Source organism: Crocodylus siamensis, chromosome 13 (genome assembly GCF_052110815.1).
Source record: "Crocodylus siamensis isolate JL-2025a chromosome 13, ASM5211081v1, whole genome shotgun sequence".
NCBI classification, from domain to species: Eukaryota; Metazoa; Chordata; order Crocodylia; family Crocodylidae; genus Crocodylus; species Crocodylus siamensis.
In genome coordinates, this window is record NC_143407.1 from 23,475,012 (window position 1) to 23,493,041 (window position 18,030).

Genomic DNA, 18,030 nt, shown 5'->3' on the forward strand with positions numbered 1-18,030 from the left:
GAGGGAAATGTGGTGCCTTATAGCATGTGCTTCTGGAGCTGCCTTTGCTGAAGCAGGTGTAGTTCCCCTGCCTAAATACTGCTCTGCCTACACCGGCAGGCTACCTGTCAATATGAAGCTCATACACAACTTCACTTGGGCTTGACAAGAGAGTCTTCCCTCCAGAAGCAGAAATCTAGCCTGCGAAGAATCTTATCAAAAGCATTTTATTCAATATCAGTCTTTACAAAATAAGTAAAACCTGGTATATAACACTTGTTAAATAATGAGAAATTGACGTAGCAAGGAATAGCAGGACCCAAGACAGCTGAAAACTAAAACTCTTCAGACTTTCCGCTGTGGGACTGTGCTCATTGGCCCACTAGAAATTCACATGGCTTCTGATGTCATTGATCTGTTTCACCATTTCTCTTATGTGCTCTCCCCTGCAAAAGAAAAATGCTGAGTTAGAGATTGCAGAAATCATGATGGGATGGGTAGAGTAAATCTTGTTTTAGCTGCAAGCTCACAAAGAAGGGGCATTTTTAACTCCAAGCTACTAAGCATGGGATGTGACAGTTCATAGAGTGGGCCTGCAACACAGATTACAGCAGCTCAGAGAAAAGGGACTCAACTTTGGTATATACTTAAACAAGTTGGGCTGTTTTTGGCACAAAAGTATGTTTAAATGAAGTCAGAGCTTGGCCTCCAAAGCAGCGCTAGCTGGTCAGAGAAAACGTTCTGGGACCATCTCAGGTACCACAGATCAAATTATATCCTGAGCTAATTATAAGGACTTAGCTCAGCTCTTGAGGGTATGAATCCTTAAGTATCAATCTTCACATCTACTTTAATGGAGTCCAAAACACCTTGCTGTTTGGACATATCAGAAACTGGGATCATCGCTGGTGGGAATACAAGGAGGCAGGCCTGAAAAGAAAACTAACTTACTCTTCTTTCAGAATAGACTGGATGCATTTGCTCTGGTAGGCACTGAGGGTGATACTAGGTTGTCGTGGACTGGTTCCCTTTTCCATCTTTCTTTGCTGGTAATCCTTTTTCATTTTCACCTAGAAACAGCACACAAAGTAATGGACTTATCAGTATTTTCTGTATGCTCAGGAGTCACCGTTTCAGATGGGTAGAGGAACTGAGCAGCAGGAGCTCAAGCACAAACTTAGGTCTATGAGCAGCACTGACAACTGGTCTGTCATAGGAGATTAGGTTTGGAAGGGACCTCAGGAGGTCATCTAGTCCAACCAGCTGCTCAAAGCAGAACTGCCCCCAACTAGATCATCCCTCCCTAGGCTCTGTCCAGCCAGGTCTTAAAAACCTCCGAGGATGGAGATTATAGTCATTCATCACTTTGAGCCTCTTCCAAGTCTTGATGCCAACTCAGTCTCACCTGTTTGATAGCACTTCCCAGCTGCTGCAGCTGATCATGTATTGCCTGCAATTCTTTCTTCATCTCCTTCTCACTGTCTGACAAAACTGGAAGCTGAGTGTGAAAACTTCGTAGCACTTTCTTCATCCTTAACAGAGACTCACAAACATTAGTGCACAGATGTTAGTTACCCTATGTACTAGACTGGTTCATGAGGGATTTTTTGGGACTTTATTAACTAAAAGAGTTCAGTCAAATTAGGGTCTAGTTCTTTCAGCCTGCTAGTCTGATGTACGTCAACATTACTGTTGTTTTCTGAAGAGGCTCCCTCTATGCCAAATCTATCCTCAACACTGCCATCATCCATTAGGTACAGCCACTAATACCATGGGCTTTCAATACCAGGCCTAAAGATTTGACACCTGCTTGTTACTTTGACGCTGCTGCTGAAAGGTCACACTTTGATCTGATTTGCTAGGGGAACTAGCCATTCTTTGTGCTTACCTGTTCATAATATCTTCTTGTTTTTCTTTGGCTTCTTCATACTTGTCAGCCAAGCGTTCGGCCATTTCCCGCAGACTTTTCCTTTAGGCAAGAAAGTCTATTTACATCAGGATTATGCAAAACATCTTGATGAAGTTTTATATGCAGGAGGCACGAGAAGTCTTTAAGAACCGGGCTGGATTGAAACCTATGACCCTGATACCTTGCTATGATAGTCCACAGAGGTTTAAATGTATTCAGTTCCAGCTAGATGCTTATTTGGTACCCTAGGAATCTGAATGCTTCAGAAAGGACTGTTCAAATATAAAAGCTGCTGGCTTTGACTGAAATAACACTGCTACATAAACAGGCTGCACTCACCTTTCCTCTCGACAGTAATTAAGATCTTCCAGTTGTTTCTTTTTCTGAGCCCACAGTAACTTCACTCTGCCAAAAAAAAGGGTAAAGCTGAATCAAATGTACTTCCATGACAGCCAGTTCTTCTGTAACTCAATTAAATCTCTAGAGATTTAGAGAAACAAACAGAAGCCACACTCAGGAGCTTAAAAGCAGGATCAAAAAAGATGGGACAAGGGATATGGAAGAGTTTTCTAGGGTAGGTACAATAACATTTTTGTCATAGGCAAAAGGTTATTGGAAGGCTCCAAGCATGAAGGCAGATTTATTCTGCGTACCTACAGCCAAAGGGAAATGCTTTGCTAAGCCAAGCAGAGACCCAGCACTAACCTAATATCCATCAGCTCCAATATATTCAGAGCCAAGCTTTATTAACCACTCTCAATCATGTTAAAATGCAAGTCTCTCTCTAGATGACATCATCCTCATTTGCAGGGCTCATGTGACTGACCACTCAGTTAGGGGTCTAGTGTTGTAAGCCTGTGATACTATTTCCCCTGAATACATTACACAGGGCCAAGTTTCAAACATGTAATGCTTTACGAAGCCATTTTACCTCTGCTGGATCTCTTCCTTTGCCAGATCCTGCTTCAGAATGTATTCTTCCCTGAAAACCTGGATAGCTCTGCTGAGGAGCTGCAGGCATTCTTCTGGGGGAGGAGCTGCATCTTTATCAGCAGATCTGGGAACAAACAAGGGCAGCTGGATTATTCGCACTCCCACTACTTAAAATCCCTAGAGAAAGTCCTCCCAGAAGAGCAGAGCGGGAGGCACTCCACATGGACTTCAATCCACTGGAGATGCCCACCTCCCCTAAACAGAGAATCCCTTCTTTTAAATAGCCTCCTCCCTCTTTGTCTCATAGAGGAAATTGCATGTACTTCAAAAGCAATGGGTTGGCAGTGCTCCGCTGCAAGATGCTTTGGATGTGCTCCTCAAATGAATGCTGCGATTCTGCCAGGATGCGGAGAGGCGAGACTGTTGGTTCGTTGTCCTCCCGGGTACAGAGCAGTGGTGGGGATGCTGGATGGACTGTGCTTCTGCCAGAGCAAAACACAGATAGAAATGGCGCAGAAGGAAAAGCTCTTAACATTAGGGAAATGCCTCTGTCTCTTGACATGAAACAGAATGATTTTGATTCACCAACAGACCACCAGAACCTAATTGTCTGGCAGGAATTTCTCTCCCCTTTTAAGGTATGATATAAATTAAGCAGCTTTATCTTACCTTGTGTTTGCTTTAGGGAGCACTACTTAATGCCCAATACTTTGGCAGTATTCTCCTAAGAATGCCTTTTCTCTCCATGTAAGCTTAAGTCCATAAGCTTCAAACTAAGCTTCCAGTTGCAGCATCTGACAGTTAAATCTATGCTGCCTCAAATTATGGTGCTTGGTGGCTGTAGGGTGCTTTAAGATTCTTTACCAGGCAAAAGCTACCATGAAATGTAGTTGACTTCTACCCCACCCAGCATACCTAAGCCCTTGCTAATGTCTCTCTTAGCCCTACCAAAGCAATTCAATACCACCAAAAGCACTGAGGGCATTTTAGATTTATCCTTCTTCTTCCTCAATGCCTCCTGAACTCTTATCTTACTTCTTCCTCTGGAGTAACTCATATAAGAAAAGGTGTCAGCTCAGCCTGGAATTGTTCCAGTTGCCAAATGTCTCATCAAAATGGTCCAAAGAACAGAAGCTTTAAGTGAAGCTGAGAAGAGGAACACCAAGCAAGTCTGGGACACTAACAAGTCATTTAGGTAAGTAGAGTTTCCATTACATGAGTTTGACAGAGGCAAAAAAAGCACATTAAACAAGAAGCACATACAGAAGAGGCCTTGTGATGCACTCATAGGTGCTGGTGATGCAGATCATTGTAGGCCCCAAGATGTCAGAGACTATCCAGAATCCTCTAATTGGAGCGGGCTGCCTGGAGGGGAGAAGAGATTATAATGCAAATTCACTGAAACAACTTTTGTCAGTACACTAAGACTCTAACCTGACTGTGGTGTTTCTTTACTTCAACCTATTTAGCAAAACACATTGGTCTTAAACTAGGATGTTTCTTATACAAGTTACAGTGCACAAAAGGCTATTCTAATTAAAAGTACTCTATACAGCTGGCACCTACTAATCCCAACTTTTCTTATGGAAATTGGCCTTGCTGTGCCCACAAAGCTAGGCAGCTCATGGCAGCATGCAAAGACGCAGCTGGTATCATACAGCACAATGGTTTTGTCCAGCGAATGATACTTTGAAAGTTAGGGTACCTGAAATGTTTCTGTTGGCTGGCTGGTGTTCAACACTCCACAAGAGCTGTATGCATGTTGCTGCTATTAACAGAAAACTGCATTCACCTTCTCCCCCTCACGATGGTGGCAATGTTACCACTTTTGCCATTTGGAAGATCGGAGATCACACACTACCAGAAACTATCTGGTTCCAACCTAACTCTCAGCCTTATGATACTAGGGCCTGACAGCAGGAGTTTAATTATTTGTGCTTACCCCATTTATTTTGGTTAAGTTCATAACTTAATTTAGTTAGAGGGGAGCTGAGAGTAAATAGAGACCATTTATTTACTCGGAGGGAAAAGGGAGAAGGGATAGTAGTGAGTTCTTACCTGCACGGCAATGGCTTTGTGCAGAGAATGTGCTCTACAAAGCACTTCTGTTCTGCTCCAAGTTCTAGTAAACTGTCTTTATCTTCTTCATCTGCAAAGAGAACACACTCAACATCACTCCCCCGATAAGGTTTGGCACTGCTGACCACTTACAGAGAAGAAGCTGCGAGATATACACATACCCTAGGCCAGGGGCTTTCAACCTTTTTTAAGGAGAGTATTTCTCGTGGGTACCCCCTTCTGGACGTGGAGCGGAGGGAGGGTGGGGGCAGTGGCCAAACATGAAGCGGTGGCGGCATTGCTTCCCAAGTACCCCTGCTTCTTTGCACTGCTGCCGCATACCCCTGGGGCCTCCCCAAGTACCCCCAGGGGTAGGTGTGCCCTTGGTTGACAACCCCTGCCCTAGGCAATACTAGGCAGGCAGATGCTGGAGACTGTTTGCTGACAGCCAGCGACCTCCACAAAGGAAAGAAGCCTGAAGGGCAAACACCCTCTCCTTCCTACAAGACACTTTAACTACTCACCGGAGCCAAGGAATTTGTGAAGCTTATTAATCCAGGTTAGCCCAACACTGTGCACCCCAGCTTCGTGTGTGCAGTGGTACCTACTGGGGCACTTGGGATCTGAAAATTAAGCAGATCACATTTATTACCGACAGATCTAGAAAATCCACATGTAGCACTCTATTCAAGGGGGCTCTTCAGCTACTCAGCACTAATGGTGGTATTGCAGGAGCTACCCAGCCCCCTTCCTGCTTTCAGCCCAACCCTCTAGTTCGGGGTTTAGCTCCAGGAAAATTCAGACTCCCTTCCACAGTAACCCTCGGCTCTACAAAAGAAGGAAATGGCGATCCTTCTTCCCTCCCACCTATAGGAAGAGCTGGTGCAAAAATGCGCAAGTTTACGAGACCACGCTGCATCCTAGAACAATGAAACATACAGCAGGCATCAATGGCTACAACATTCATGAAGACCAGTTTCTTAGTATTTCAAGGGAGTGCCTCTTTTTAAATAGTAATAAAAAACAAGGCTGACTTCAGCTCAGAACAAACGTGAAACATGTCCACGTTGTTACCTGAACCCTGTTAACAACTTTATGGATTTTCCACCACTTTAACGCTTTAGACACCAAGCAATGGCTCCAGAAGAGACCAATGATAAGATCAAGTGACTTAACAAATCCAGCTACTGAAATAAAGTGAACACTACTGCTGCTGAACAACAGCCCTACCTCTGTGTAGTTTAATTGGGCAAGAGAAATCCGATTCCACAGGCTCCTCCTCCTCCGCTGATGCCAGTTTCAGTGCAAGTTCCAACTCAACGCATTCAAACACGTACAGAGAAGGGATCAGGTCAGATCTTGGGTCCCAAGACTTTTCCGACTGTAAAAAGCATTTCAATTCTTCAGTAAGACGCCTTTTCAGCAAGTGCACCAGTGTGGGATAGAGGAGAAATGGTGACTTAGTGCAACCAGGGTCCTTCAAGCATTTTAAACAGAAGGGCAAACATGCCTGATGATTCTATTGGCAACTCTGTATTGGTTTGATCACTGCAGGGCCAACATGGACATGTTTCACTTCTAAACTAAAATCAAGCCATAGTTTGAAGCCAAGATGTTCCTCTCTCCACCTCATACTTCCCCAACATTTATTTTAAAGCTCTCCTTTAGAATCAGATAGACATCCCAGCTGCGGAGAGACTCCTAGGTAACACTGTTTAACATCTTCATCAGCGACTTGGACAAGGGGGTTGAAAGCACATTGTCCTAGTCTGCCGATGCCACTAAGATGTGGGGTGAGGTGGACACACTTGAAGGGAGAAAGAGAGGCTACAACTAGATTTAGACAGACTACAAAAGTGGGCAGATGAAAACAGGATGGTGTTCAACATAGATAAATGCAGGGTGCTGCACCTTGGGAAAAGGAATCCAGAGCATACATACAGGCTGGGGCATCCCCCTCTTGAAAACACAGAGGCAGAAAGGGATCTTGCAGTCATTACTGACTCCAAGATGAACATGAGACACCAATGCCAGACTGCAGCCAGCAAGGCCAGCCATGCCTTGTCACGCATCCAAAGATGCATCTCAAGCCACTCCAGAGAGATGATCCTCCCCCCCTATGCAACACTGGTCAGGCAGCAATTGGAGTACTGTGTCCAGTACTGGGCGCTGCACTTTAAAAAGAATGTGGTCAGCCTGGAGAGGGTTCAGAGGAGGGCCACCCATTTGTTGAGAAGGCAGGGCAGGCCCTACAAGGAGAGACTGAGGGACCTGAACCTGTTCAGCCTCAGCAAGAGGAGGCTGAGGAGGGACCTGGTGGCTGCCTGCAAACTCATCAGGGGAGATCATCAGCAAATAGGAAGAGCCCTTCTCTCCCAGCACCACCTGGGGTAACGAGGAACAATGGTAATAAGCTGATGGAAAATAAGTTTAGGTTAGAGATCAGGAAGCAATATTTTACAGTTAGGGTGGCCAGAATCCCAGGAAAGTGGTCCTTGCCTCTACCTTGGGCAAATTCAAAAAGAGGTTGGATGATCACCTGTCTGGGGTCTTGTGAACCCAGCGCTCATTCCTGCCTATGGCAGGGGGTCAGGCTAGATGATCTGATCAGGTCCCTCCTGACCCTAGCTATTATGAAACTATGAAACACTGAAGACCAAAAGGATCAAAAGTTTGAGGCGCCTTGGCACAGATGACTCACTGCTTGATTTATGATAGCAAAAACAGCTGTCACTCGGTCACCTCCCTGCAGGTGACTGCCAGGGACTTCTGACAACCGGGGCCTGGGACAGAAAGCAGAACACCAGAGAAACCAGCGCTACATTCCTGCTATTAGGGAAAAAAAAGGCATACTGTCTGCTCATCGTCCTCTTCTCCCTCCAGCACCACACAGTGATAGAGCATCCCTGATTCAGTAGCGATCACCAAGATGTTGGGCACACAGGGCAGGCAGAGAACAGCACATGCGTCATAGCCATAGTTGTCTTCAGCTGCCGGGTGCATGGGCAGTGGACCCAACAGCTTACCAAGGTTTCCAGAGCTGAAATGAGGATGTACGAGTACTTTTGTAAGTGACTATGCAAAATCAAATACCTCCCCATGTTACCTACAATAACCCTCTGAGGAACTGGAAAAAAAAAAATCAAAACACAAGAGGTAATAAAATAGACCCATTTTTCCATGTCGTTTCACTCAGGAGTGATCCTACCTTGAGCAGAGGGTGTGTAACTTGTAACAGAGGATTGAGTTAATACTTAGAGCAGCTATTTTTTTTTATCCTAAATTTAAAATTAAAATTTAAAATTTATTATCCTGTTGCATCCCTTAGCTATTGTAGCTGCCTCAACTAAACAACTAGGCCTATTACCTTCATGGTTGTACAGACTCAAGTGTGTAGGCCAGCTATTCCAGCCACACAATTTGGGCTGCCCTAGGAGATAACCCATTCCCGACTGGAGTCAATCTGAATGAGACCTGGTACAAACAGACGAGTGCTATATAAAGGCCAGGAAGCAAAGTTTTCTATTTGACTTTTGGATCCTACCTTTGTAGGAGGTTAACGTATGTAAGGAAGGTCTCCCCATTTTCATACAATATGTACAAGGGATATGCCAACACTTCCTCTTTCCCCCGTGGCCCAGCCACATTCTTTGGAACAGATGTAATTGGCCCAAAGTCAAACGCCACTGCAGTCTCTCCCAGCGATGCTCTATAGGCTCTCCTAGAAGTGGGAGACAAATGGACCCAAAGTTATAGTCAGTAGCAACTGTCCATGCAAAAGCACTTCCCCTCATATGAAGTGGCACTTCTGTTGGATAAATGCAGTTATGCTTTCAGCCTTTTGGATCAGATCTTTGCCAGACACTGCCCCTTCTGCAGTAGATACCCCAGCACAGGCACTTCTGCTCTTCTCAATGGAGCCCCTGAGATCATGTCAGAACTACTAGAAACAGGGGCTCTCATTGGTTGTTTCAAGGAAAGACACCATGCAACATCTTCCTCCCTCCCCTCTCCACTGCGCCCAGTAACATCTCATCTCCAAAATACTTATCTGCATAGTATTCAAGAGGGGTGAGAATGCCTTGGTGCCATCAGTGTGATGCTAATCTATGGCTTAAGAAAGTGGACATCAAGTTTTGTCCCTTCAACCAGGCCTGAAACAAGTAAAGAAAAAGGTTCTTCCCCAGAAGCCTTTCTTGGCCCCGTTTTCAGCTGTACTGCTTTACATAAATCCTCTTTTGTTGCAAACAGGCATCTGTTTGCAACAATCCTCAGCTGGCTCTAGAATGCTGGGGTGGGAGTCCAGCCAGCATGAAGCAGAGGAAGGGGAAAGTGAGATGAGCCATGGCAGGAGGGGGGCAACAAGTGCCCTGGGATTAAGTTATCACACCACAGCATTTGCACTACCCTGTCACCAGTCAATTTCCCATTTGGTACCTTGGCAAGCATACCTTGGTAAGAGAATATTAAACTGTTCATACCCTTTATTGACTACCGAGGTCTCCTCCTCAGCCTCTGAAAGAGCAATCACCTTCACAGGTGTCTGAGGCACTTTCAGACTATAAATCCTAGAAAGAAAGAACAAACAGATCATTCGGTCATTAGTGTTCCATGCAAGTTCCTGCTGAGGCAAATACTGGACACCAGCTTAAATTGCTTTCACTGTATTTTTACGTTATCATTCCAGTAAGTCTATTTATGCCAAAAAGGGGAAAACAAATAGAAACAAGCTAACCTTATAGTGTTATCTGAAGTCAACAGCACAACATGAGGCTCCAATGACTCGCTGGGATACCAGGCAGCATATTTTAAAGTGAGGGATGCTGAGCTAGTGAAGAACCTCTCAGCAATAGGAATGGTGCTGTAATGAAAAACAGCTATTTATAACATGTATAAAAAGCAGATAAAAATTAAATGGCTTTTACCTTGGGGAAAAGAACAACTGATTTAAGTTCCCAGGGGATGTTGGCTGTGTAGTAGTATTTAAAGCTGAAGGAACTCCTACAACAGTCATTTGTCACTTTTGTCTGAAAACAATGGTTGCTGTGACTTTTTTTCCCCAGTTAATTTGTACATTTGACAGCAACGTCTAACTAGATGGTTTCACTATAGTTGGTTTAATCTATTCCTGCCCACGTATTCATCACCCAGAGATGAAGATTAAAAAGCAACTGCACAAATAGTACAGGGAAGGTCTGAAGGAAAAACCCAGGGTACTAGACCCTGAAATCTTCAACTAGATGCAACTGTTTGCAGCTTTTACTCCAAAAAAGAGAGACAGCCTGTCCTTGCACACCTTGAGAAAACAAAATTCTGACTGAGACCAGGAAAAGACTGTGCATGTCAGAAGTGTACCCATTTACTGATCAGGAGTGGAGTGGTCACGTGTTTTGTACTAATCATGACCAGAAGGGTTTCAAAGAATGTGTGATATGATAATTAAAACAATGTAAGCCATCATGCTATCAGGATCACAAAACACAGGTAGAAGCGACATTTTAACCTCCCAAAAGAAGAATTACCAGCCAGAAACAACTCAACCAGTCAGCTAAGAAAACAGCAGCAGCACAGCTGTACCCCAGAGATTCAACTATACAAAAACACCCCTGTGCAAACGCTTCCGTGCGTGACAACCTATTTCACAGCCTCCACACAACTACGTGAGGGGCCTGGGATTTGCCTCCTCTGCTCTTACAGAGCAAGTTTGGTACTAGTGAATGGTGAAGTTCTAATTCTTTTGCTCATGATAAAGTGCTTTGTTTTTTACCAAAAATAAATCAGCCTACCAAGGAAATGGGTGAGTTTCCCCTCTGGTCGTCTCCAAGGCATTAAGGTTTATTAGGTCTGTATGGGTGTTAAGACTACCAACAAGTAGCAAATGGGATTTGTGGCATTTGGTCCATCATCCTACATCAGAAGAAATTTTCCCTGGGGACATAACTTCCTCTAGCAAATTCTCTTGCGCTGCTCGCTGACCTGACCAATATCAGACCAGGTTAAACTGGATTCAACAAATACGCAATTTGTCAGTGAATTTACCTGAGAGCTACGTAGGGCAAGTAGCTCAGGTCTTCGACTTTCATTTCGCTGGACTGCAGTCCCTTTTATCGCCTACCCTGAGATGGCAGATAAGAGGGACTGCTGCTCCAATACAGTACAGCGATTCTCCTACATTGCTTTGTGATTCAAATACTATGCCCATTAGAAATAGGATCTCATCCCCCCTACTACTACTGTGTCCAAAGAGAAAACTATAAGGTTTTAGGGGGTGGGTCGCTGTTGCATTTGTGGAGGCTCATTTCTCAGTACCCCAATGGGCTTTCAGCTCAGAGTATGTGCTGTATTCCCCTCACGCAGGGGTCGCACCGAGCAATCCCGCACACTGCTGCTCCCACGTCGGCTGCTCTACACGTAAAAGGCACCAGGATAGCCAGGGGGGTCCCGCACCAAAAGCGTCGCCTACCTGCAGTTGACCGTGGCTTTCCCCCCTTCGAATTCAGAGTTCTTCCCCCAGCGCTTGGGCAGCTCCAGGACCATCATTCCCTTGGGGCCGACGAGAGCCACATGGTGCTGCGTGGGGCTGAGCAGCGTTTGAAAGACATCGAAGAGAGGCGGGTTGATGCAGACCAGCGTCTGGGAAGGGAAGCAGGGAGTTAAAACTCGGCGCCCCAATGAAACACCGCGCGGACGGGCAGGGTCCTTCGAGAGCGCCGCGTGCAACGATCACGAACGGAGGTCACATCAGAGCCGGGCGTGAGCTGGGACATTTGTTTCCCAGGAGCCCGGGCAGAGACTCGCCAGCCCCGGGAGGGGAAGGGGCCGACCCCTCGGGCCTGCAGGGGCGTCCCGCACCTGGGAGCGGCCAAGCGCGGCGGGCTCGCACCCCGCCGGGGCCGGGGGCTGGGCGAGGCGGCGCAGGCTGAGCGCGTGCAGGGCGCCGCGGCCGCCGTCCCACAGCAGCAGGTCTCCGTCCAGCCCCAGCAGCAGGTGGCGGAGGCGCGCGGGGCCGGGCGCGGGGCGCTCGCGGAGGCGGCCCAGCAGCGCGTGGTGGGGCAGCGCCGCGCGCCACCGCTCCGGGCCCGCCTCGGCCTCGGTCTCCCCCTCGGCCGCCATTGCCCGGCGCCGCACTTCCGCTTCCGCTCCGCCGCGGGGCATGCCGGGCCGCAAGCGGAAGTGCGGCGACGGAAGCGGAGGTGCGGCGCCGCTGCAGGCTGCGGGCGGCGCGATGGAAGCGCAGCGGCACCGCGGCCTGTACAAGGCGACGGCGGCCCCGGCCTGGAAGGAGACCTACCGCCGGGTGAGGGGCGACGCACGCGGTGTCTCAGGCAATCGCGCCTTTGCCTCCCCGTGGGCCCGCAGCGAGGGCGGGGGCTGCCCCGGCGAGGTCGTCCGTCCGCGTGTGCTCAGCAGCGGGCGGGGGCGGCGGAGCGCGGGGGTCACCTGCTGCGTTTCTTGTTGCAGCGCTGCCTGGAGCGGATGAAGAGCAGCCGGGCGCAGCTGCTGGACAGATACCGCCGGGCCCGGGAGCGTGGGCACGCCCGGGCGAGGGGCGCACTCCTGGCCCGGGAAGTGATGGAGGAGGAGTGGCAGGCCTTGCGCTCGGCGGGGACCGGGCCGCCCTTGCTCCGCGCAAAGGAGGAGCTGTCACAGGTCAGCGGGGCCGAGCGGCAGGAGGGGCGCTGAGGCATCCCAGGTTCTCCCTGTCTGGCGCGTACAAGCTGCCTTGCCACCCCTCACCAGGGGACCTTTACTAAGAGACCAAACCTTTACGTGTTTCTTGGCTCTTTCTACCAAGACCGGCTGCCGTTCCTGTCGCACGCGAGGTTCTCGGCTGTTGCGGTGTCAGCTTCAGAGCTCACTTACGTGGTTCTTGGGCTTCTGCCTGCTAATCGAAAGCTGTCTCAGGGTAACAGAGATGCAGTCCTCAGACTTTCCACCTCCAGCCTCACGTAGAGCTGTTGCTATGTGTAGCGATCGCCAAGTTCCCTCCTCTCCGGAAAATCTATGGAGTTGTAACAGGTTCCTGCTGAGATGGTCTCAGGACATCTGGCTGATCAGGATGTGCCCAGCTCAAAACTTCAGAGCTCACCCAACCTTAGGTGCAATTGCTAACATCCGGGAAGTGGCCTATTAGGTTCAGCAGCTGCATGTCAGTCTTGATTCTGGTCTCTCTTATCCTTGTTTTTTTTAACGACCACAGTCCCGTACGAATGTCACCACTAAAAGTGCACCTGAAATGCTGGACTTTAAAGGGTGAGAAAGAGGAACTATTTGCTCTTGTGTGTTCTTACACAGACACCAATGTCATATAAACAGTGAAGCTTGTGTCACTTGTAAATGTTTGCTTGCTGGGAGTGCACAAGGCAAGTCCTGATGATTTCCACTCCTTAAGTGCACAGGCAGTGGAATAGGTTGACTTTGATTTGATTGTACTGGGCTGTCGGGTGCTAACGTGCTAATTTTTGCAGATGTTCTGAAATAACACTCCCCGCTTGCCCTAAAAGGAGGAATACTGACTGACGTATATTTCAGATGTTGGAGGACCCTGATGAATTAGCCGTCCTGGAGGAAATCCAACAAGAGCTGATCTTGCAAGGTAGCTTTTCAATGCATGTATTTCATTACTGACAGGAATGCCCAGTGAATCATAATTGGGGCCATGGCTTTAAACCATCTGTTTGTTTAAAGGTAGATTATTTCCTTGGGTCTTGTAGATCACCTGATTGGAAAGCCTGTCTTAAATGACCATTCCAAAAACAGCAGAGTTTTCAGTCTGGATGGGTTAGAGGCTGACGGACAGCAAAGGCTTGGACTGTCAGCAAGACTTCTCATTCCCTTTCAAGGGTTGGAAGCTCCTTTTACTCTTCTCCCTGAGAAGAGTAAAAGACAAGTACAGACTTGACCACCTGACAGTCCCAGCTGCACACAGCAAGTGCTCTCTAGCTTTATATTGTAGTGTCTCAGATGAGAGCACACAGGACTGAAATCCAGACTTAGCCCAGTAACACTAGTGAAGCACTCTCTGATCCTTGAATGGCAGGTGCTACACACGCACAGGGTAGGTCCAGCTAAAGGCTTTAATTCGGTATCATGAATAAATACTTAAAACAGTCAGAATCCCCTTGTAGTTTTGAGGTTGATCTAAAGAACAAGCTACAAATAGGAACCAGCTCAGATCTCACCATGCGTGATGGCTGTTATTGCAATGCATTGACAGTTTCCTCTTTGTCAAAATGTCTCTCGACTGCTGACAGCTGTGCTTTCTGTTACAGAACAGTTAACCATAGGAGAATATGAACAGAGTTTGCAGTTTGATGAAAAATGTCTCAACGCAATGCTTGATGGCCTGGATGCAGGGAGCAAGGTTATCTGTCCCGTGTGTAAAAGGTGAGGTAGACCTGGGCACCAAAGTGATTTGCTTGAGAATATGTTAAGTAGGTCCTTGTGAACTAGCGAACCTCCTGAATTCACCCACTTACATGATGCTCTCAAAAGCCTGAGCATACTCTCTAACTGCAGCTGACAGCATTAAGTTTAATTTGTGCTGTTTATAGCTAAGAGATACATGGGTCGGCTACAAGCGAAGTACAGCCACTTCTGCTATGGAACACAATAGAATATGCTGCCTGATAGCTTAAACAACAGGCATCTCATCTCTGGTGAGACAGGCATATGCACCTCTTCCATGCCATTCACTGAAATACCATGGTGTATGCTACAAGAGGTCAAGGGGGATTGCAGTGAGTTCACCTACTTGTCTCCTGGTAGAGACAGTTGGCCCCTGTTGCATACAAATTGCATCAGTTAAAAAGCAGACCTGTTTTTCTAAGGCTTTCAGTTGCTACAAGATTCCTACTGTGAGCAATGTTGTATGGTACTTAACTTTAGTTTTGCTAGAATTCTTTTATCTTGTTCCTCAACTGTTCTAGCTGTCTCTGTCCAGGTACTCACTGTGTCCTGTTTCTAGGAATGACCTGACTGTGATGAGTCACTTGGTTTTATGCCAGTGTGGATTATACATCTGCACAAAGGTATGGCAAAATTCAGATGTTATGCAACTCCTGTCTGAGTGAGGCTGATGTAGTGCAGTCACACTTGCACACAAAGAATCTCAGTGACTTGTGCTGTATGTGATGAAGAGATGGGTACTCAGAGCTGTGGTTCTCAAGCTATAGCCTCTTCGGGGCCCATAGAATGGAGCAGCTGGAGAACCAAGCTGTACAGGAGTGGGAACAGATATATGCCTGTATGTTCCCTCTCTGCAATAAGCAAAAAGTAGAAATACAATGTAAATCTTTGAATCCGCAAATGAATCGTGCAGTGTGCGCCAAGAGAACCCGCCCAAGGTAACTGAACTATAAATCATTCATCTTGTGCCTTCAAGGTAACTTGAAGAATTATTTGTTTTAGGATATGACAGAACAGAAGCTCCGATCACTTCTAGAAGACAGTTTAACAGAGCATGGCCATCATTGTCTTCACAATCCTGAGTTTTCCATTACTAGCGGAAAGGAGGAAGAAGCCAGCCTTCTCATGAGCTGTCCGGTGAGTCAAAATGACAGTCATGCCCCTGGGAAGCCCAAGTGAGGAAGATCATCTCATTTACACAGACCACACAAAACCCTGTAAATGACTGCATTTATAGACTTGTAAGGGAGAAAAGCAGCACAACTTCACTTTGGAAGTGTGTAGGTTACAGGTTATGGCCTTTTCCTCAGCAAAGTGCACAGAAAAATGTTTAAAATCCAAAAAAATCCTCTTTAATTGAAAGACTCCAAAAGAAACTCCTCTAAATCCCAAGCAGAAATCCACACAATAGCTGTTCTTTAGGGATGAGGTACTGTTCAAGTAGCAGGTGACACTTAAGACAAACCAGAGCTAGCTAGTAGCTTCTAACCTTTGGGCTTGCTGCTCGCATCTATTGGTTGTATTACAAATTGGAGTGGCATTTGACTTCATTCAAATTGCTTCTGGGCAGCCTGTGAATCTAATAGACCTGCAATTCTTATCTCATCTCCCAAAGATCTGCGATTCCTGGACAGTCATCCTGTAATAGATTCAGCTGGTCTTCATGGACCAAATTTCCAGCAAGGTAAACTGTTCTGAGGACTTCTTCAGGTGGATGATGCCTCATACATATTTTTAATGCATAGAATTGTGACTGATACCTGACAAAGCACTGTTTCTTGGCTTATGTTGCATTGCACTTTTGATAATAAAATGAATATTTTGAAATAAGATGGGAAGTTTGTGGTGAGGTGCACGTCAAGATTTTTTCTTGGAAGTAGCTAGCCTTGGCTAACACGAGCACTGCACTCTTTAGCAAGTTACTTCTTTTTCTTTCATGGTACCTGAAGCCCTGTAATGTGCCCTGCAAGTGACCTTTAGTCTTGTCATCTTAGAACAGGGGTTTGGATACGGCTGACAACTTACAAACAAGTTGCTTTTTTTAACGGGACCAAATGTGGTCTTAGTGATGGTTATGCAACCTGAGTCAGTACCCAAGGAAGGGTACAAACTGGCCAGTGGGTAGCACCAGTTGTTAGAAGACCTCATTATGATAATTCCTAGTAACTGCCATTGTGTAGCTTTTACCCACTTCAGTTTCAAGGCAAAAAAAAAAATGCATAAAGGAACAGCAAGTGTTACTTAGTGGAATTACCCTTACTTGCTGCCTTTAGGCAAGCATGTTTAGGAACTGACTTAGGCTGCAACATATGTGGCATTAGAAAGAATGTAAGGCAGTGTCACTATCTAGTGTGTGTTGAAGTTATAGGCAGGTCTGCTTCAATTTAATGATACAAAGGTGAACACTGAGAAGTGAGATCAATTTTCAAGATCACCTGTATAACAGCACAACAGCCTGTTTGAGGATATGCTTATCTGCTGGTTCTCAGCTGGCCTAGTCAGGGTTTTTCAAACTAAAGATGCATCTATGCCTTGAATTCTTCAATTATGACCCAGTAGTTTTTGTTCTGCATTGAGTGAGTGAAACATATAGTATACACAGGTACTTCAGCCTCCAGACACTACATAAAGCAACAGGGAAAGGGGGTTTTTTTTTGGCAGTTCTGATAACTATGTCTATGAAAACTCAAACAAGCCCAAGGGTGGACCAGAGGATTTAATGCATCTCTCCGGGAGTTACTAGACCAGGCATAGTTGACATACTGCAAGTGCTTCAGTCCATTTTTAACATGGAGAAAAGTGAAGAGGCTAATGGAAGTGATCAAAAGCTCAAGGCACTCTCATACCTGAACAAAACAGAGAAAGACAATAGTTTGGTCCCTGTGCAGAGAAAATTGGCTCATGGACTGATTTGCTGGATGATGCAGGAGCAGATAGAATTGATATATACCTGGGCTCACTGTATTAAAATCTAGCAGCTCCTGTCAGGTGAGCAAAGACCCCTGCTAATGTAACTAGTCACTTTGTCTTTCAGGCAGGTGCCTGGTTCTGTCTTAAAGGCAAAAGTTGCTGATCTCTGCTGCAACCAGGTGATTGGAAATTAGTAATTAGCAAATGAGTGCATAAATGTAAGTCAGTACACTGAATGAAGAGTTAGGGACTTGGCAGCTGAACTGACTGAAATAGTGAAAATCAGTTCTGCCAGAATAAAATGCAGGCACTGGCAAGCTGCTGACTAGCAAGAGGTAAATGATTGGTGCTACACAAGGAAGTGCAAGACTGGATCTGTGCATCCTTAAATGAAAGCATCAGATCATATTGGATTACTATTCCAAGTCGGCTTAGTCTGGCCCACCTTCATTTCTTTTCAGTGAGTCATTCAAATAAATCCAATTAGCATCATATTAATAAAAGCTATCCCAGGACACTTCAGTGGGTTTTACATAGTTAGCAGAAATAGGAGGGGCACCCTGCAGGGATTTGCTAACAGGGATCATGACAGATGTGGCATTCTGTTCACTAGAAAACAATCTGTTCATAATAGAACAGCACTGCCTCCTAGTGGCAATGGCTTTCAGACATTGGTATGCCTAGAGATGAAATGCTTCCCACCTTGTCTCCAATCCCCTTCTGAAACCACCTATACTAGTTCAACATTAGTTAAGAACAGCTTAACTGAGGAACACGCTACCATGAAACAGAACACTTTAAAGCCCAACTTTCTTCCTCATAATCCACAAAAA

At 46.2% G+C, this 18,030-nt stretch overlaps 2 protein-coding genes across 2 annotated transcripts; one reads left to right on the plus strand and one right to left on the minus strand.

Moving 5' to 3' along the window:
• Positions 1-190: 190 nt before the first annotated feature.
• On the minus strand, positions 191-12,031 carry NUP88 (nucleoporin 88). Its single transcript, XM_090026507.1, has 17 exons — positions 11,732-12,031; positions 11,343-11,512; positions 9,615-9,740; positions 9,361-9,447; positions 8,424-8,600; positions 7,733-7,919; positions 6,110-6,260; positions 5,404-5,502; positions 4,880-4,970; positions 4,085-4,186; positions 3,145-3,303; positions 2,820-2,945; positions 2,228-2,293; positions 1,868-1,948; positions 1,385-1,511; positions 931-1,049; positions 191-425 (listed from the first exon to the last, which is right to left on the minus strand). Exons 1-17 carry the CDS (start codon positions 11,990-11,992, stop codon positions 362-364), a joined length of 2,193 nt encoding a protein of 730 aa, XP_089882633.1. The 5' UTR covers positions 11,993-12,031; the 3' UTR covers positions 191-361.
• A 10-nt stretch (positions 12,032-12,041) lies between these two features.
• RPAIN (RPA interacting protein) lies at positions 12,042-17,990 on the plus strand. Its single transcript, XM_090026509.1, has 7 exons — positions 12,042-12,176; positions 12,341-12,529; positions 13,412-13,475; positions 14,152-14,266; positions 14,847-14,910; positions 15,290-15,424; positions 15,903-17,990. Exons 1-7 carry the CDS (start codon positions 12,105-12,107, stop codon positions 15,930-15,932), a joined length of 669 nt encoding a protein of 222 aa, XP_089882635.1. The 5' UTR covers positions 12,042-12,104; the 3' UTR covers positions 15,933-17,990.
• The last annotated feature ends 40 nt before the right edge of the window (positions 17,991-18,030 follow it).